Raw genomic sequence first — 21,608 nt, forward strand, 5'->3', positions numbered from 1 at the left:
TTACAATGGGAGGAAATTCCAAACCACTTCCTCCACATTTCGCACACTCTCTCTGTCGGACAGTTTGTTTGGACAGGATCGAAAGGTGTGTATTAAAAGAAAGGAGAGAGCGAGGGTGAGTCATAGTTAGGGAGTTGGTGGTGAAGGGGGATGGGCGACAAGGAGGGAGAGAGAGAATGAGCTCGTCAGAGGCAGTGAGAACAGTGCTCAGGCATTTCCTTTTTTTCGCTGGCCCTCTGTACGGGAGGGCCGGGGAAGGGGGAAAGCAAGATGGACAGAGGGAGTAGCGAGAGCGGTTAGGGGAGAGAGTGTAGAGAGCAGGAGAAGGTTGAATGTATAATAGGCAGGTTAGAGAGGAATCTATGCAGTTAAAGAGTGTCAGTAGTTTGAGGCTAAACGTGGTGAGAAAAATCTAAGGTTGACTGTATAATGGCTCAGGAGCTATAGGCTAGAGAGGTAACACTTCTGGGGTGCCCTCCCCAGTTTTACACACTTATAAAGCCACACCCCCGGGTGTGCAGTTAGTTACGCAATAAAGTCCCATTTAAACAGATTTTATGAGAGTCCATTTTCATCAGAGTTGAACCAAAAGTACATTGCACAACATTTAAGCTGTATATTACCAGTGCTACCGCGGTACCATTCTGCAGTCAAGTGTGTGTATGAGAATTAAATCAATATAAATTAAGATTTATACCACCATTACAACTGTAGTTTGTCTAAGGATCTGAAACTACAATTCCCTGGGTGCCAAGGTGTGGGGCATTTAAAGTTTAATTTTTTTTTTTTTTAATGTATTAACAACAAATCAATACATAAAGCACATGAGGGAACACAAGCATACATAGATTACAAACAATGGACAATCGAGCTAGGGGGTACAATATCACATTACAATTACACAAGGACCTTAAGGGACATGCATATACTTACAATTCTAACAGCTTTTTTGTTAGTAGAGCATTTAACCGTCTTAAAATACAGTTCAATTTCTTTTTGTAGGATACGAAAATGTGGTTTTCTGTTTGTAAATGGGGCATTTCAAGTATCGCCAACTTTGTTCAGAACTGTATGTCATATTACTGTGGTGTCATAGGGGCATTAACATACAGTGGCAGCCGCTGATTGGCTAAATACCCGGGGCGGGCGGTAATTTTGATACCCAAAATATATATATTTTTTGAACAAGCAGCGCACTGTCAACACACGAGTGCATCATTAACAAAAGCACAGGGAAAACGCAACAAGAACAAGTTCATATTTATTCTCTAACGGGGGACAGCTAGATAGCATAATGTCACAAGTATAATGAGTTCGCCGGTAACTTTAGTTAGACTTGTTCAGCATGCCAGCTAGCAAGCTATCTACCTGTATGCTAGCTTGCCAGTAGCTAGTGTCCACTTGCCAGTAGCTAGTGTCCATGCGGGGGCGGCAGAGACTTTTTTTATCCTACCAGATCCGCAAGAAGGTTCCCCACGGTCTTTGACTGTATTTTTGTATGTATTTAACCAGGCAAGTCAGTTAAGAACAAATTCTTATTTTCAATGACGGCCTACCAGGGAACAGTGGGTTAACTGCCTTGTTCTACCTTTCGGTTACTAGTCCAACGCTCTAACCACTAGGCTACCTGCCACCCCTGTATGTGAACGTCAGGTCCCTGGTTTCCAATGACTCATGATTTATTTTACAAGTTCATTGCAGTCTTCTCAATGTAATAGCTGGCTATGCAATCCAATGACTGCGCAGCAGTTCGCTGTTGCAGACTATAGGTAACCAGACTGCTTGTTTTGGACATATTTGAAACTGTAAAATGTACACAAATTAACCACACTAGTTTCGCGTGTTGTGTGTGTGTGTGTGAATATATGTGGGGGTTTTTTTTTTTTTTTTTTTTTTGACCAATCAGAAATGGGGCACAGCCAGCCCCTAACGCCTTAGTGGATGAGCTGCCACTATTAACATATTTCCCAGAAATGTCTGTTCGTGGTTAGATTTGTTGCACCAGTTTTTATAATGATCCAAAGATATACTGGTGTGTGTGTGAGTCTCGGTCTGTTATGATCCAAAGAGTCTCCAGCCTACCTGTCTGTTGTGGCTGCCTGTCTGACTATCAGTTTGTCCAACAGGGTCTTTGGTTCGCCAACCCCGGGGGCAGTAACAGCATGCCAAGCCGAACCCACAGCTCAGTGCAGAGGACCCGCTCCCTGCCTGTCCACACCACACCACACACCATGGTCATGTTCCAGCAGTCTGGTAAGAGAAACCTACACACAGTTACACATTACCCTACTGTACAAGGTAACCCGTTCTCTCTTTCTGTTGCTCTCTTTATCTTACCCTGTCCCTCTTTTTTTCAAACTTACACTTTTGTCTTCTTCTTTCCCTCCCTCTCCATCTGTCTCCTTTCCCTCCCTCTCCATCTTAGCAGCCTAGCATCCTCAGTACCTTCCTCTTTGTTAACCTGGAGAGAGATGTTGTTCCTGGAGCGTTAAATGCAGTGTGTTGAGGATGATGGTGTATTGCAGGGAGCTTTACCCAAGACTGTTGTGCTGCGTTGGTGTGTGTGTGGCATTACAGCATCTGATACACTGGTCCCATTACCCCCAATGCTGGTCAGGCTCATAAAAATAGAATAACCAGAACAGACATTCCCATTCAAGTCAATGCTCTGCTCGGTAATGGTTGGATGCTGTAGCCGCAGGACAAAAATGGACATCAATGTGACAGCGGGGACTTCCTCCTCCGGCCTGTCTTTCATGGTGAACCAAAGTGTATCCCCCTCTTTTTTAGAATGGAGAGGAAGAAGGGGGAGGGTAGTTTCAGGGGGTAAGAGGGAATGCAGCAGTATGTGACGGAGAAGGAGGAAGGGAAGGACGGAGAGAGAGAAGAGTCGACGGACTGTTACAATGAGTCTCTTTGTGCAGGGTGGCTGGGGTGCCCTGGCACACATTCCCTTCTCTCTCGCTCTCGCACAATCGCTGCGGCCTGTCTCTCGTTCTTTCTCTGCCTCGTTCTCTCTCTGCCTCGTTCTCTCTCTGCCTCGTGCTCTCTCTGCCTCGTGCTCTCTCTGCCTCGTGCTCTCTCTGCCTCGTGCTCTCTCTGCCTCGTGCTCTCTCTGCCTCGTGCTCTCTCTGCCTCGTGCTCTCTCTGCCTCGTGCTCTCTCTGCCTCGCGTTCTCTCTCTGCCTCGCGTTCTCTCTCGCTTTCTCTCTCCCTCTGTCTCGACCTCGCGCTCTCGGCCTTGCCGAGCTAGGACTCCCTCTCTCTCACCCTCCATCTCTCCCTTCTTTAAATGATTGATTATTTGATTCTTCTTTAAATTATACAAAAACAATTGCGCACAAGCATGTGAGCACACGAGTGTGTGTGTGGAAGGGGACAGGATTTGAGAACTAAAAATAGCTGGTGGCGGACTGTTCTGTCTGTCTGAGGGGTGGCGAGTGCCTAACTCCGCTCTTCTCTATACTCCTACGGGATTTTCACAGCCACCCTGGGCAAGGCAGGCAGTTGCAGCAAAAGACCATTAGCCTAGATATCCCCCTGTGATAGGAGCTCACAGTTGAAGTAAGGGGGCTGCTCGGCTAGCAAGTAAGCATTTGACCCTCTGTCACTTCTAAAGTTTTTAGGGAGGTTGGGGGTCCCTCTTGTGGCAGAACAGGTGACTTTAGACCTGAGAAGTAGACACAGACCACACGCATGCCAAACCACCCTGGTGCGAATAACCCAAGTGACTGAGTATTGTATTGATAGGGTGTAATGTGGAAACAGTTTGTTAATTGGCGGTGTAGTGTAATCAGATTAAGAACGGCACAAGCGGTGTGGTTGAGTGGAGGTGATTGTTATGACACAGGGGTTTGGATCCCACAATAATTCCTTCTTGTCCGTTGCTAACTGGGGTGGTGATGTCAGGAAAGGTTAAGGTATTATAGATGTCAGGAAAGGTTAAGGTATTATAGATGTCAGGAAAGGTTAAGGTATTATAGATGTCAGGAAAGGTTAAGGTATTATAGGATTGAGACCTGTAGATCAGGGATCAACCACTCCATTCAGCCGCGGGATGATTTATTATTGACTGGGACCGGAACATAATTACAAATAATTTGTAGACTGCACAAGAAGCCCAAACAGATATAACATTTCACTAAAACATCATATTTTCAATATTGCTTACAATTGTTTTTGAGTATGTGGACACCTGATCGTCGAACATCTCATTCCAAAATCAGCATTAATATGGAGTTGGTCCCCCCTTTTCTGCTATAACAGCCTCCACTCTTCTGGGAAGGCTTTCCACTAGATGTTGGAACATTGCTGCAGGGACTTGCTTCCATTCAGCCACGAGTATTAGTGAAGTCGGGCACTGATGTAGGGCGATTCGGCCTGGCTCGCAGTCGGCGTTCCAATTCATCCCAAGGTGTTCGATGGGGTTGAGGTCAGGGCTCTGCAGGCCAGTCAAGTTCTTCCACTTTCTTAATGAACCAGAAAATCAATAGTTGATCAAAGTTATCTGGCTAACTCATTGATTCTGTTTGTAGTATACCCCTCCGTGGTAAATTGTGTGAACGTTGGTTGTTGTAACATTGTGGTGTTGTACTCCAGGTAGTTGGTTGTGTGTGTTGTAACGTTGTTGTGGTGTTCTCCAGGTAGTTGGTTGTGTATATGTTGTTGTAACGTTGCGGTGTTCTCCAGGTAGTTGGTTGTGTGTATGTTGTTGTACCATTGTGGTGGTGTTTCCAGGTAGTTGGTTGTGTGTATGTTGTTGTAACGTTGTGGTGCTGTTCTCCAGGTAGTTGGTTGTGTTGTTCTCCAAGTAGTTGGTTGTGTGTATGTTGTTGTAACGTTGTTGTGGTGTTCTCCAGGTAGATGGTTGTGTGTATGTTGTGGTGTTCTCCAAGTAGTTCGTTGTGTGTGTTCTTGTGGTGGTGTTTTCCAGGTAGTTGGTTGTGTGTATGTTGTAACGTTGTGGTGCTGTTCTCCAGGTAGTTGGTTGTGTGTATGTTGTAACATTGGTGGTGTTCTCCAGGTAGTTGGTTGCGTGTATGTTGTTGTAACATTGTGGTGGTGTTCTCCAGGTAGTTGGTTGTGTTCTCCAATTAGTTGTTTGTGTGTTGTGGTGGTGTTCTCCAGGCAGTTGGTTGTGTGTTGTAACGTTGTGGTGGTGTTCTCCAGGTAGTTGGTTGTGTGTTGTGACGTTGTGGTGGTATTCTCCACGTAGTTGGTTGTGTGTATGTTGTAACGTTGTGGTGCTGTTCTCCAGGTAGTTGGTTGTGTGTATGTTGTTGTAACATTGTGGGCGTGTTCTCCAGGTGTTGGTTGTGTGTATGTTGTTGTAACATTGTGGTGGTGTTCTCCAGGTAGTTGGTTGTGTGTTGTAGCATTGTGGTGGTGTTCTCCAGGTAGTTGGTTGTGTGTATGTTGTTGTAACATTGTGGTGGTGTTCTCCAGGTAGTTGGTTGTGTGTTGTAGCATTGTGGTGGTGTTCTCCAGGTAGTTGGCTGTGTGTATGTTGTTGTAACATTGTGGTGGTGTTCTCCAGGTAGTTGGTTGTGTGTATGCTGTTGTAACATTGTGGTGGTGTTCTCCAGGTAGTTGGTTGTGTGTATGCTGTTGTAACATTGTGGTGGTGTTCTCCAGGTAGTTGGTTGTGTGTATGTTGTAACGTTGTGGTGCTGTTCTCCAGGTAGTTGGTTGTGTGTATGTTGTAACATTGGTGGTGTTCTCCAGGTAGTTGGTTGCGTGTATGTTGTTGTAACATTGTGGTGGTGTTCTCCAGGTAGTTGGTTGTGTTCTCCAATTAGTTGTTTGTGTGTTGTGGTGGTGTTCTCCAGGCAGTTGGTTGTGTGTTGTAACGTTGTGGTGGTGTTCTCCAGGTAGTTGGTTGTGTGTTGTGACGTTGTGGTGGTATTCTCCACGTAGTTGGTTGTGTGTATGTTGTAACGTTGTGGTGCTGTTCTCCAGGTAGTTGGTTGTGTGTATGTTGTTGTAACATTGTGGGGGTGTTCTCCAGGTGTTGGTTGTGTGTATGTTGTTGTAACATTGTGGTGGTGTTCTCCAGGTAGTTGGTTGTGTGTTGTAGCATTGTGGTGGTGTTCTCCAGGTAGTTGGTTGTGTGTATGTTGTTGTAACATTGTGGTGGTGTTCTCCAGGTAGTTGGTTGTGTGTTGTAGCATTGTGGTGGTGTTCTCCAGGTAGTTGGCTGTGTGTATGTTGTTGTAACATTGTGGTGGTGTTCTCCAGGTAGTTGGTTGTGTGTATGCTGTTGTAACATTGTGGTGGTGTTCTCCAGGTAGTTGGTTGTGTGTATGCTGTTGTAACATTGTGGTGGTGTTCTCCAGGTAGTTGGTTGTGTGTATGTTGTTGTAACATTGTGGTGGTGTTCTCCAGGTAGTTGGTTGTGTGTATGCTGTTGTAACATTGTGGTGGTGTTCTCCAGGTAGTTGGTTGTGTGTATGCTGTTGTAACATTGTGGTGGTGTTCTCCAGGTAGTTGGTGGTGTTCTCCAGGTAGTTGGTTGTGGTAGTTGGTGTATGTTGTTGTAACATTGTGGTGGTGTTCTCCAGGTAGTTGGTTGTGTGTATGCTGTTGTACCATTGTGGTGGTGTTCTCCAGGTAGTTGGTTGTGTGTATGCTGTTGTAACATTGTGGTGGTGTTCTCCAGGTAGTTGGTTGTGTGTATGCTGTTGTAACATTGTGGTGGTGTTCTCCAGGTAGTTGGTTGTGTGTATGCTGTTGTAACATTGTGGTGGTGTTCTCCAGGTAGTTGGTTGTGTGTATGCTGTTGTAACATTGTGGTGGTGTTCTCCAGGTAGTTGGTTGTGTGTATGCTGCTGTAACATTGTGGTGGTGTTCTCCAGGTAGTTGGTTGTGTGTATGCTGTTGTAACATTGTGGTGGTGTTCTCCAGGTAGTTGGTTGTGTGTATGCTGTTGTAACATTGTGGTGGTGTTCTCCAGGTAGTTGGTTGTGTGTATGTTGTTGTAACATTGTGGTGGTGTTCTCCAGGTAGTTGGTTGTGTGTATGTTGTTGTAACATTGTGGTGGTGTTCTCCAGGTAGTTGGTTGTGTGTATGTTGTTGTAACATTGTGGTGGTGTTCTCCAGGTAGTTGGTTGTGTGTATGTTGTTTTAATGTTGTGGTGTTCTCCAGGTAGTTGGTTGTGTGTCTGTTGTGTTGTACTCCAGGTAGTTGGTTGTGTGTATGTCGTTGTAACGTTGTGATGATCTCCAGATCTCCAGGTGCCGGTGACTGAACCAGACATCAACAACCGGCTGGAGTCTCTGTGTCTGAGTATGACGGAGCACGCTCTGGGAGGTTAGAGCACCACAACTACCATGAACACATACACTCCAGTTACTATTGGACTTTGTTAATACTCACACACACACACTACTGTATAAATCTACTGTACCCCTTGGTTTATAAAAACGTGCCCTCGCACACACACAAACATAGAGATTCACACACACTTTCTCTGTCGCTCTTTCTCTCTCACACACACACACTCCTTCACTACACTCCAGTATTTTACTACTTTGTATACACAGCATATACACATGCACAGAAAAAAACAGACAACTTTGGAATTCCAGCTAATCAAATAATATTTGAACCATCGTTTGCCTGTAGCCAGGGTGTGACTTCACAATGAAACCACACGTATTGCGAGGAGAGGAGGAGACGGGAAGGGAGATGGATAAACGCAGTAACCGTTCCCATTATAAGTGGAGTTTAGCTTTGAATAAAGGGGCTGAGTTTTTTTTCTCTCCCCGGCCTCACCAGCGCAGAGACAGTAGCCCTCAGTGCTCGGCACGGAGCTGGGGTGGACAAGCAGCACTGTGTGTGTGTATATTTTTGCGTGGACTGGACACGCCCACACACACAGCCCCAGAGTAGAGGTGGGAAGCTGAGGAATGCCAGTCTCCGACAGGACCCTTCCTCTCTGCTGTACCCCTACGCCCCTTCTCCTCTCTGAAACATACTGAATGGACAGAATAGAAATTAGAAGGAAAGTACTCATGGTGAATGGAATGCCCCTGAGCCGTTCTTTACAAATAGAGTAAGTGATGTCCAATAGAAAGCTCTGGCGTACTCAAATACAGCAATACCACGTCCAGCTCTAATAATGATCAAACTCTCTCTCTTCTTTTGACCAATTTGACAGGAAGTTGCCATGTAATTTCCCTAATTGGCATGCTTCCAGCCCCAAACGTTCTAGGCTGTTCTGTAGATCTGAAAGGATGTATATCCAATACGGTGAAAGTTTCATCTAGCCTATCAGAGGGGAAGGTGGAGTAATTAGCATTTTGCCTACTTGCGCCGAGTGTAAGGGCTAAGGGTGCATTTGAAACTGGGCCTATATATGACTTTAATGGAAGTCTATTCCTTTTATAGTGCATTACTTTTGACCAGTGCAGTGTACTATATAGGGTGCCATTTGGGATGCAACGCATGTCATGAGACCATGGGCCACACAGGAACTCCAGTAATAGCAAGTCTTTATGAAACCGCTTGTAGATAATGCACCCATGTCTATAGGGTGTATTATGATATTTACTGCACTTCTAAAGCCCGAAGACCCAAAGAAAGTCCATCGTGGGTCTCTAACCTCCCCCAATGACTGCCTCTGGTTTCCGGTACTGCTGGTCACACACACATTTGCTGTGTAGAAGCGCATCCAGCATGTATACCCAGCTCAACTAGTGCTACAGTACGGCAAAGCACATACCTCCGATGAATGTAGTAATGCAGGGATTTCAGCTGACTCATCGCTCACTCTGTCTGAACCACTGGGACCATGTCCCAAATGGCCCCCTATTGTCATTATAGTGCAAAACTTTTGACCATTGACCTGGTCAAAAGTAGTGCACTATTTAGGGCATAGGGTGCCATTTGGGACACAACCCGGGACAAACATTTGGTCCTCTCTGTTTGTCCAGCCAAACAAGATGCAACAGTTGTTTTTTGTCTTTGAAACATTCCATCTATATTTGTCCAGTTGTGTTATTCTCATTCCTTTGTGATGGTTTGTCCCATGTCCCTCGATTCTGTGTCTAGATGGAGTCGACCGCACATCCACCATCTGAGAGGAGGACCTGAAAGAGACCAGGAGAGACTGAGCTGGACCCAAAGCCCCCCCCCACACACACACACCCCACCTGCCCATCAGGCACCCCCACAGCCAATGGGAGAGGTCAACCGGGTAGGTGGGCGAGCTCCAAATCACACCACGATTAGCCAGACTCTGAAAAACTGCTAACACAGCAGCAAATTGGCATGTTACCATCTCGACAAAACACAGCTATGCCCCAGCACCCTCATAAGAATCTGGGCTTCAGTGACAGATAAGGCAGTACAGACTCCCCTCCTCACAGTGTCGCACCCAGTATAACTACCCACAACAGTGTCTGAGGAGTGCCCTCTGTCGGGCTATGGGAGATATACTGTAGCATCACTGGGGTCGGCCTCAGCCAACAACAGAATGGCTCTGTTGAAATGGGGGGGTTGTGCATTATGGGTATTGTAGTACATCATGCTACAGAGTTTCAGACTCTGTTCCCTTCTCTACCCTCACCCCCAGTCCCAGTTACAAACCAGTAACACAATCTTCACACCAGTCAGCATTTCTCCCGGTGTCACTGAGCCAAAAACAAACAAGCCAAGTAAACAATGTGGGACACTTTGTGAGAGAAGCCTTGGCTTTTCCTCCCACTGTTTGGGAGAGTTTTAGGGAGGCTATTTTTCAAAAGGCTTGGGAGAACCCTATGCTCTGTATAGGTGACAGAAAAAAAGCATTTATACATGTATTGTTTACACAAGATGCTACTATCAAGGGTACTGAAACATTTATACATTTCAGGTATGAATGTTATCTCTTGAATTTTTTTAATAACTTTTTGGAAAGCAGTGACATACTACCCGTACTAGTCGCTTTATAGACTAACGTCCCACAGTAGCTATCATTATTACCACGGACTTATTCATTGTTTTTTTTTTTTTTTTTCCTTTACCAAGAGCCAACGTGTGTGAAAATGAGAACGCTAAAAAGAGAAAGGGATGCGGTGGAGGTGTGTAGAAGGAAAAGAGAGGCATGAGGAGAGATGGGAGGAGGGGAAATGAAAGTGGAGAAACACAGGATGGTCTCTGCCAAGTGATTTGGAAGGAGAAGAGGACTTTAGCGATGATGGATTCATGTCAGGGGCAGGGACTTTGATTTGAAACGAGACAAAAGAAAATAGCCTCGCAGAGTTGTGGTAAAGTTCAGGGTAAACTCATCTTATACACCAGCCAATGACATATTATATATACACACACATACACGTGTGTGTGTGTGTGTGTGTGTGTGTGTGTGTGTGTGTGTGTGTGTGTGTGTGTGTGTGTGTGTGTGTGTGTGTGTGTGTGTGTGTGTGTGTGTGTGTGTGTGTGTGTGTGTGTGTGTGTGTGTGTGTGTTTTTAATGGAACATCTACATAGGCGTACAGAGGCCCATTATCAGCAACCATCACTCCTGTTCCTATGGCACGTTGTGTTAGCTAATCCAAGTTTATAATTTTAAAAGGCTAATTGATCATTAGAAAACCCTTTTGCAATTTGTTTGCACAACGGAAAACGGTTGTCCTGATTAAAGAAGCAATAAAACTGGCCTTTAGACTAGTTGAGTATCTGGAGCATCAGCATTTGTGGGTTCAATTACAGGCTCAAAATGGCCAGAAACAAAGACCTTTCTTCTGAAACTCTTTGGTCTATTCTTGTTCTGAGAAATGAAGGCTATTCCATGTGAGAAATTGCCAAGAAACTGAAAATATCATACAACGCTGTGTACTACTCCCTTCACAGAACAGCTCAAACTGGCTCTAACCAGAATAGAAAAAGGAGTGGGGGCCCCGATGGACAACTGGCCAAGAGAACAAGTACATTAGAGTGTCTAGTTTGAGAAACAGACGCCTCACAAGTCCTCAACTGGCAGCTTCATTAAATAGTACCCGCAAACACCGGTCTCAACGTCATCAGTGAAGAGGCGACTCCGGGATGCTGGCCTTCTAGGCAAAGTTCCTCTGTCCAGTGTCTGTTCTTTTGCCCATCTTAATCTATTCTTTTTATTGGCCAGCCTGAGATATGGCTTTTTCTTCGCAACTCTGCCTAGAAGGCCAGCATCCCGGAGTCGCCTCTTCACTGGGGTTTTGTGGGTACTATTTAAAGAAGCTGTCAGTTGAGAACTTGTGAGGCGTTTCCAGCTACAATAGTCATTTACAACATTAACAATGTCTGCACTGTATTTCTGATCAAATTGATGTTATTTTAATGGACAAGAAATGTGCTTTTCTTTCAAAAACAAGGACATTTCTACGTGACCCCAAACTTTTGAACGTTTTTTTAAAAATTATTTTTATCTTAGCCTTTGGACCTGCAGACTATGCATTGAAAGTTGCTGTTCATTTGCTTGGGCTTTGTCTGGAGCGAAGTTCCTGTAACAGGTGCACAATGTTGTGTGACCTAGTCTATAATTAGGGCTAGTCAGTGTGGGTCTGGAGTATTTTCAATGGGTCTTGTTGTGAACTAGAATGAGGATTACTTGTTTGTTTTCAGTCCAGGGTAGATGATATAGCGCTGCATGTTTTATGCTATACGCTCCCAATCTTACTAGGAAGTAAGAGACGAATCAAGGAGGAAGGAGAGAATGCTAACCAGTGATGTACACAGAGGAGAATCAGGAAGTAGCCATAGTGAATGAGAAGGTTGCTGCGGAGGTTTCCTTTCCATCAAGCAGCATAGCAAGGGTTTAAAAGTAGTTTTACTCCCCGAGATTGCTCTTTTTTTAGTACTTACCTCCACCTGTTGGCCAAAAGCAGTTACCGATGTCCAGGCACTTTGATTTCTTATTGTTTTTTAAATTCTTTCTATGTATCCTCTGTTCGTTGTTATCTGCATGACCGACTATAAGGGTAGGTTCATGTTAAAATAAGCTCTTAAAAGTTTCGTTTATAACAGTTTGGCTCTGTATGGGTTTTTTGTGCATGGAAGGTCATGCTGATGTTTTTTGCCTGAATGGGCATACTGGTTGGTTTTTCCCAAGTTGGAATCAATTTGGAGTGATTCAAAATTGTGTTTTTGTGAGGGTTATTTTGTAATTTTTTTATTCTTAAAAAGAGTCTTGTTTTCTTGTTCTGCACTTGGTGCCGTGATATTTTACTACAGCTAATCCATCAATAACAATTCCAATAGGTGCAGCAATAAAAATGCCAAGTATGTGCCATAAACCTTCATCAGTGGGGAGAAGCAAAGGGTTTGGAAAGGGAAAGTTCAGGGTTTTGCAGTTCAGAGAAAGGGAGGTGTACTCGAGTCGTGAAATGACACAAGCTTCATGCCAAATGCACCCTTTCTCGCCGGCGGAGAAACCTCCCCCCCTTCTCTGCCACAAGAACTACAGCCCACTCCCCTAGTGCACATTGAACTGAAGTTCTTGGACTGAACCATATTGTCAAAAGGTAGGGTTGACAACTGACATCCTCACCCAGACAAACCTGTAACCTGTTATTGACAAAATGTCAGCTGTACGCCACCGCTTCAGGAAGTGCGCTCACTAAAAACGCCTTAACTGGGACGGCGAATGGTGCGTAATGCATGAATTGGCATGGACCCTTTTGTGGCATGGCTTTGGAAAATATTTAGTGGCAGCATTACAGTATGTATTGTTACACCGATGCAACGTGCATCAGTGGATACACAGTACATGGTAGTTAGAGCCACTTGCCACTGCCATATAAATCAATACTATTATTATCAGATTCAAATCATTATTTATTTTTTATTTTTTTCTATTACTGTTGCAGAGTTGATTTATTGTATTCATTTAGATGTATTATTTAAAGTACCATATGTATTAACTTACTATGGCTGGTGACCATAAGCACATCTCAAATAATAGTTATTTTTGTTTTGAACTACATTATAATCGCAAATTGCTGTTTTTGATAGTGGAGGATAGACACGCAACAAGTGTCTTCTTGGGATTTGTGTGTTTTTTCTGACGCTTTGTGAATGCTTATCATATCCTGGTTGGCCAAATGACTGAATACTGCGTGTGCTCTTTGATAGAAATGTTTACCCCCTCGATGCTCTGTTCGCAAAGTTCACTTTTTGATCCAGCCACCAGCAAAACAAACTGGATAGAGGGTGACCACCCTTTTGACACATTGCCAAGAGACGTGGTTCATCTGGGGTTATTTGTGTGGGATAAGGCCCTTCCTACTTTGTAAGCTAATAGACTTTTGCTATGTGTATTAAAGGTTCAGGGCTAGCCATATGAGAATGGTCAACCAGTGCCTACTAAGCTAACCACCACCTGTGTGGTTCTTGATGACATCACAGTGGAAGGCTAAGCGAAGTAGCCCATCCATAAGATTGGCAACAACTGCAGGGCTAGGGATAGAGCATGCTAGGGTGGGGATGTACACACTCACTAGTGCCCATGAGGTTGTGTGTTTGCATGTAGTGTACGCTACAGTATGTGCCTATGAGAGAGTGATGAGGCAGTAAACAGAAGAGGAGTCAGTGTCGTTCATATATTGCTGCAGCTGTGGATCAGACTTCAACTCCTCAAAGGGCTTATTTTTTTATTTTCCAAAGTGCATCCAAACTCTATAGGGCTCCTCCCCTCTGAGATGAGAGAGAGCTGCTGAAAACACTGCAGTATTAACAGTTAGATGATAATATTCCAAATATATTCTTTTTCTTTTAGTGTAAATGATGACTTGACGCTTTCTTTCTTTTTTACTCTGTTTTTTTTGTCATAGACTCTGCACATTAGTTAAATATTGCTTAATTATTCGATGCCGAGATTTGTTTTTTTTGGGGGGGGGTGAACTCGAAATCATCCATACTGTAACAAAGGTTCTACCACGTTACTGTACTTTTCATTTGTTTTGTTTTTGTTATCGAAGAGCCAATATCCTGTATTGACTGCAGGCTTACATATATATTAAAAAAAAAAAAAAGTTTGTTTAAGAATAAAACTCAAAAGCCCCCCCAAAAAAAACAAGAAAAGAAAGGGGGAGTAAATTTTAGAAATGCATGCACAAGGCTGGGAAGTCATATTTTGAATAACAAATGGCAGTGCCTTTTTTGTACTCTAGACATCTACCCCAAATGTAAATAATTTTCTATGGACGTTAGAAAACTGTAATATTATTATATGAAGCAACCCAGTTAGAGCTATGTTGACAGTTACATGGTGGCATCCTCCAAACTGCATACGAGCTCCTCTAGGACACTTTGAAACTTGTCTTGTTGGTGTCACGTTTTCAGACAAAAACGATATGGAACACTTTTCTTCTGGCTGGCCTTGTGTTGTCAGCAGATTTTTTTGGTTTCTGTACTCTGTAGGTATTTTCAATGCTGATATGAAGTTATGAATTGTACCTGTCTGTACAACAAACAGATGTATATGTTGTGTGTGAGAAAGAGTGTGCTTGCGCATCATGCTGTAACTGTAAAATACATCTTGTCAAATGTGCCAGAAATGCTGCGACATGACCCGGTCCAATGGAGGCTGCTGTTATTCGGCCCTGATGCCCGGCCAAAAGCCTGTCTCAGGTTCTGTGTTCCTGTAACTTGGCTACTTGCGTCGGGCAGGGTTTGGCTAGTGAGAGGAAGTGTAGATGGTCATCTGTCCTGTTCTACATGGACCTATGGAGACTCCTGTGTAAATTGCCATGTAGTCAGAATGGGGGAGCTGTTAAGTGTGTGAGTGAAAGATACTGAATGTTTTGTGGGGTCTGTGTTAAAATGCTTGACGTCTTTGTGATAACCACAGACAAAAGATTAAAGAATAACTTGTAAAATTGTCTGGATAATTTTTTTTTTTACTCAATTCAATTTCTAATGAAAGTGATAAGTCTTGCATTCTGGGAGGTCACACCATAGCAGGAGACGATTCTACTGGCTGCTCATCCAAAAATTCCAGGAATCAGAGGAACTGAAGCACATTCATAAAACCTGTTGCCAAGAGACGGGTTCCAATGTTAATTTATCTGGGTGTCTGTCTTATGCTGTGTTCGTAACCAAGTGGCAGGTGGGAATTTACGAGTTGGATGCATGCGTGTGCTTTGAACTTGTTGAGAAATGCTGATTGGCTAATGGCCAACAAGCTGCGTAAACCATAAACTAAGGGCTCTACTCAATCAGATCCGCTGTAGCCGACATCTGCATAGTGGTTTTGACAGGAACTTAGAATTTGTGTTCAAAAACCATATTGCTATACTGAACAAAAATAAACGCAATATGCTCAAAGATTTTAGTGAGTTACAGTTCATATAAGGATTTCAGTCAATTGAAATGAATTCATTAGGTCCTAATCTATGGATTTCACATGGCAGGGGTGCAGCCATGGGTGGGCATAGGTCCACCCACTTGGGAGCCAGGCCCATAGGGCGATGCACAAATGGCCGGGGTAGGCCGTCATTGTAAATAAGAATTTGTTCTTAACTGACTTGCCAAGTTTAATAAAGGTTAAATAAAATAAATAATGTTTTGTTGCATTTAACTGCTGAAACTTGTAAGAGGTGATTTCCTTAGTAGGTGAAGTCAGAGGTCAGCATGTGGGAGCACATTAGTAAATTATCAGTTGGAGGGCTATTCAAGTGGATTTTTCCCAGTCGTATTATGTAAATTCCCACTTGGTTACTAACACAGCATTAAGCACCGGTTATATTATGCTAGCATCCTGTGATCACAACCAGTTATTTTAATTATTTAGACCGGTCTAAAAATGAGCCCAATCAGAATGTGGACAAGATCAGGACAGGCATGTCACCACCAGGTATAAACGGGGCTTTACAAATAAGAGCACAGTACCCATGTTCCTAGTTCACACATACAGATTTATTTTCTTTTGTTGCAAACTCTTTCAAATGAACACAGTAAGAAGTGTAATGTAAACGAGAGTAGTGAAGGAACCCAAAGAACAAATCCTTCTAAAGTAGGCCACAGAGACAATGCAGAAGCTGTCTGACTGACTATAGCGCTCATCTACTCCAAACACACAGAACCCCAATGATCAAATCACATTGGTTAAAACCTCCCCATTTCAATATGAGTGTTATATATTTCCAATAAATTAAAAAAATATACCGCTCATCAGCATATATTATCCTTGCTAACCTATTTATCCTAACACTGTACGTCATTTTCATGTAGGTTACTATATTTTAATATCCCTAATTTGCTGAGATAATACATGAAATTGCATACATACAATATATGTGACGTAGCAAAGAGGGATGTAATGTACTCTGTAAACTGCAGAATATTTTTTACATTTAAAAAGGTAACTACAATTCTGAAACATTTATACAGACATACGTAGATATTTAGAAGTGTAACAGAATTGACATTAGAAGTGTAAGAGAGTAAAACGTTTCTTTTCCAAGAGATGAGTGGAGACAGCCGATTCCTTTGTGTCTAGTCTCTTCAAATTCATCGTCGGAAGTGAACTCTACTTATCAAGTGAAAAATCAGTAAGGCAGAAGGACAGCAGAATATATACTGGGCTGGCCGCACACAAACAAATACACACGCACGTAGGCCTATACGACTTACAGAGAGATACAAAGGGGTGCCCAATAGAAATCCTCTCTGAATGGCGAAATGCCCACTTGGGGGATACAGAGAAAGCAGACTATATCAGTCACACGTCAACAAATAACTACAATAGTGAGTGAGACTATTAGCGAATAATCTAGGGTGTCCATAGTAAGACAGGGTGACCTAAAATGGACACTTTTTAGTCCCGTCTGATCATCCTGATCATCCAGTCACTTTAACTGCACCCTTGGAAACCTTGGTCCTTTGGTTATAGAACAAATGCAAAACTAACAGTGACATTACCTCACATAATTTGAACACCACAGTTAATTAAGGATTGGACCCTTTTTTTTCCAATTTCCGCCTAAAATGACATACCCAAATCTAACTACCTGTAGCTCAGGACCTGAAGCAAGAATATGCATATTCTTGATACCATTTGAAAGGAAACACTTTGAAGTTTGTGGAAATTTGAAATTAATGTATGAGAATATAACACATTAGATCTGGTAAAAGATAATACAAAGAAAAAAGTGTTTTTTTTGTTCCATCATCTTTGAAATGCAATAAAATTGGCCAATATATATCTAGGCGCAATTTAGATTTTGGCCAATACATGGCAGCAGTGTATGTGCAAAGTTTTAGACTGATTCAGTGAACCATTGCGTTTCTGTTCAAAATGTTGTGTCAAGTCTGCTCAAATGTGCCTAATTGGTTTATTAATACATAACTGTGCAATCTCCTCAAACAATAGCATGGTATTCTTTCACTGTAATAGCTACTGTAAATTGGACAGTGCAGTTAAATTAACAATAATTTAAGCTTTCTGCCCATATCAGATATGTCTATGTCCTGGGAAATGTTCTTGTTACTTACAACCTCATACGAATCACATTAGCCTACGTCAGCTCAACCGTTCCCCGGGGGGACACCGATCCTGTATAGGATTTATTCAGTTAACCCTCGGAAAGCCATCATTGTTAGTTCCCTGAAGTTGCAGGGTGCAGTATACTGTACTTAAAGCAGTGGCTACCAAATGTGAAAGTGAGCATTTTGCTCTCCTTCCTTTACTAGTTAAAGATAATTACAGTAGACCAGGACTGAGCCTTGTAACCAGCTGACAGATTGACCAAAGTGTTGATTGTTTGACGAATGGGTTTGATGCATTTGGCTTGAGCAGGAATATGATGCCATGTGAAAAGGGCACTTGGCACTTTTGAATAGGTTTGGCTCAAGGCAAGTTCATGTAGTGTTGTGTTGTGTTGTATCTCTTGTCGTGATGTGTGTTTTGTCTTATGTTTATATATATATTTTCATTTTAATCCAAGCTCCCGTCTCCGCAGGAGGTCTTTTGCCTTTTGGTAGGCCGTCATTGTGAATAAGAATTTGTTCTTAACTGACTTGCCAAGTTAAATAAAGGTTCAATAAAATAAATAAAAAAGTTAGACTGACATATGGTCCTACTGGGCCTAGCTTACTTTGGATAAAGATATTGATTTTAATGTTAGGATGTTTCTACGTAGGTTTAAGTATCTTTACCGTACTTGGAGGTTCAATCTAATGAAAAGTTACAACAACAAAAAATGTTTTTTAACAGGATCAAAGTCCTTTAAATTAAGTAACCATAAGAAACACTAATCATTCATCCAAACGATTCATTTTTAGGTTAAGCCAGCTGACAGACACCGTTTAGTAAGACTGTCATGTACACACACAAGACAGCTATGTCATGCGACCATGTGATGTGTGTGATTATTTGGAAGGGGTTGTAGGGATAGACACACACATACACACAACTCACATACACTCTGCAAGCCCGGACTCTAGGCTTCGTACCAAAACTACTGTGTGGACTGCTCTAGCTCCAGGCAGGCGACATGGAGAGGGGTCTGTGCTGGGCTGGGCAGCAGGGTTGTGGGCCAGCCGTCCCTCTCAGTTCCTGATTAGGGTGAGGAACTCGTCCCGTGTCTTCGGGTCCTCCCGGAACACCCCCAGCATGGTGCTGGTCACAGTCTTGCTGTTCATCTTCTGCACCCCCCTCATCACCATGCACATGTGACTGCATGCAGGAAGAAGGGAGGAAGAATGGCATCATTATCCATGACTGTTATAGTTATTAGATTTGGGTGTATGGGAAATATTCGGTTCATGACACATTGAAGATTGTCCAGATGCGGCCTCTCCCTTTATCTTTGGTTTCATTTGTGCGTGCTTGTGTTTTGACGGCCATGATTGCATCATTTCTAAAAGGCAATAAGGTACTTTTAATTAATGGTGTACACCTAAATGGACCGAAATATTGTCCAGAAATGAACACATTGAACAGAAAGAGCACACCTTACGAGCAAAAGCATATGGTTTTCCTAAGGATTTGTGAGATTATGTATTAATATTCATTTGTGTGTATGCACCATCCAGCCTACATTCCAGAAAAAAATTGACAAACGATTAGCAACTAAAATTCCATAGTGTATCTTTAATGTTTGTCTGTATGGGCCTGTTAGTATCAGTGGTGAGTGTAAAAAACAAAAAGGGAGAAAGAGACATACGTTGCCTCGATGACGACGCCCACCCCAGCAGGCTGCAGAGCTTCAGTGATTGCCACAGCGATTTGTTTGGTCAACCGCTCTTGAACTGAAAGAGAACAGACGGATAAACAAGGTCCAAGTCAGAGAACGTCAAAGAGCAAAGTCAAACCTCTGACATCATCACCTATGACATGGTATGTTCATGGCAGGTTATTGGTTATAAGGTTTGTTCTAGGTTCCAACAACAACAATGTTACCAGTCAACCAACTGACCATCTCCAAAAAGTAATAGAATTTTAATGGAATTACTCAAATGTTGTTACTGTAGTAATTACAGTGTAAGTGTACAGGTATAAGAACAACTTAATGTAAAATGTTACATAAAACAACAATAAAAATACACAAAAGCTCTAGGTGCAGCTCATTTTATTGTCCACCAACTATCAAGTGTATAAATTGATTATTAAAAAGTATGGAAGTACCTTGCAGTCGACGGCTGTAGATTTCAACAATCCTGGGGAGAGATGAGGGGAAAAGGCAGGATGAAATACTTCCATTACATGGGAAAACCCAAGTGGCAGGATTTACAATGAGAGGCACAGAGAGGCGTACATAGACAAAGAGGGATTACACATTCTTCAGGGACAGAGTGGAGACTTGAGAGAGACATGGGAGCTCTTCACAACAGAGGTCGCATTTTACAGTGTCAGTCAAATAGGTTGTTTTGTACTAGTTCGGACAGGTTGAAGTTCCTAAGAGATTACGCTTTTTACAAGTGGGTTGGTATGCTGTTGTAATTTGTGTGTTTAAAGAGTAGACATCCAATTCATCACAGCAATGATTATACAGAATTTGTGCATATACAATGACTGTGAAATTGGATGATCTATCAACTATAGGAGTTTATCTGCTACAGTGTTTCTTCAAAACCCAGATTCTTTAGATCCAATAATAACTGATTTTTTTATGTATATGGTGGTAAAAACTGCTTTTGACATTTTATTGAAAATATTCTGCAATTAGTCTTTGATTTAAATAAGCCCCAAGTCAACATTCACCACAGGCCTGTCTGTAAACTTTCCAAATGTCGACAAAACAAAATATGGTTGTTTGGTGGGATCTGGTGGGATCTGTCTGTAAAATGATATTTATGAGCCAATATTGATACAATAACCAATATATCGACGTAAACTTGGGAGTCATGAAATGGTATGTATGTGTGGTCCTCATACTATGACTCGGGAAAATATGCAGTTTTAGGCTACAGATGAAATACTTCACTGGGGGTTGAAAGTGCACATGAGCGTGATGCTCATTTCCAATAACTATCAAGGGTTTTATTCTGATGACATGATTGATGCTTGACTGCCATTTGACAAATAAAAATAATCTTGCTATTTTGTCCATAATAATCTCATCATATAGGCTACACCCCACTGTATCTGTGATGAAGCTGTTGGCTGGAGCACATGTGCCAAAACCTGAGCAGGCACAATTACTATAAAGTACAACTTTTTTTGCGACAAAAAGTCCCAAATATATTCAATTTTTTTATTCAGTACATGGCTATCTAACAGCAAAAGTTATTGTTTTAATTTTTTTACATTTTACATTTTAGTCATTTAGCAGACACTCTTATCCAGATTGACTTACAGTCGTGAGTGCATACACTATTCTTACTTTTTCCCTTTTTCTTTTTATGTGCGCCACATCATCACGCACAGCATTTTATCTGCAACAAGTCAATTTGATGAAAACATCTCTGGTGGGAAAATGCGCGTATTGTTTTTATGTAGAATTTTTTATATTTGCATGAAAATCTTTCACCAATTGGATCGAAACTTAGCTACTAATACTGATAACCACCAGTGAGTCAACGTGAGTAGAACGGCGGGTCATACTAGACTCGTTATAGTCTGACATCCCTTCAACTTTGAACCAATGCTCTTTTCCAAACATGACCTCTCCTATCGCTGTAGCTCTGTCACTCTGCGCAGCAAAATGCCACAGAACAAGAGGATTACGAAGACTTTCAAATGGGCAGATGCATCGATATGAAGGTATAAAGGTGTTGCATCCATCTCAAAGAAGCTCATTGGTTTTTGGGGGGGTGCAAAGCCAAACTCTGAGTTCACTTCATAGAGGCCGATACCTCAAGTGTACTCTACAAAAAAAAGTACTGCAGGTGTAGGACAGCCCAACCCCCAAAGTGACTCTTTACACTGTATGCAATAATTCCCTAGTATTGTCTTAGGAAGTCAGTTTTCTCTGCATAATCTCACCAACCCCCTCTTGTCTCACCTCTAAGAAGCAGAGGTTCTGCTGTCTTTATACCCTGTAGGTCTGACATCTGATTGGAAATTAAGTCAACAGTAATGCTACTACTGGTCAACAACTCCAATTTTGAATCCAAACAACTCAGATGTTAGTTATCACTTTTGCCTTATGGCAAGGTGCTCCATCATGCTGGAAAAGGCATTGTTCGTCACCAAACTGTTCCTGGAT

At 42.5% G+C, this 21,608-nt stretch overlaps 1 protein-coding gene and 1 pseudogene across 1 annotated transcript in view; one reads left to right on the forward strand and one right to left on the reverse strand.

The window, feature by feature from the left end:
* LOC124046230 overlaps nt 1-10,402 on the forward strand; it is a 77,376-nt pseudogene extending 66,974 nt beyond the window's left edge.
* A 6,951-nt stretch (nt 10,403-17,353) lies between these two features.
* LOC124046231 (GTP cyclohydrolase 1) overlaps nt 17,354-21,608 on the reverse strand; it is a 46,821-nt gene continuing 42,566 nt past the window's right edge. The window contains exons 4-6 of the mRNA XM_046366374.1: nt 19,586-19,617; nt 19,125-19,209; nt 17,354-18,634 (exon numbers count right to left, since the gene is read on the reverse strand). Coding sequence (XP_046222330.1) covers nt 18,508-18,634; nt 19,125-19,209; nt 19,586-19,617 — 244 coding nt within the window. The 3' untranslated portion in view covers nt 17,354-18,507. The remainder of the gene's footprint in view (nt 18,635-19,124; nt 19,210-19,585; nt 19,618-21,608) is intronic.

This window comes from Oncorhynchus gorbuscha, linkage group LG10 (genome assembly GCF_021184085.1).
Source record: "Oncorhynchus gorbuscha isolate QuinsamMale2020 ecotype Even-year linkage group LG10, OgorEven_v1.0, whole genome shotgun sequence".
NCBI classification, from domain to species: domain Eukaryota; kingdom Metazoa; phylum Chordata; class Actinopteri; order Salmoniformes; family Salmonidae; genus Oncorhynchus; species Oncorhynchus gorbuscha.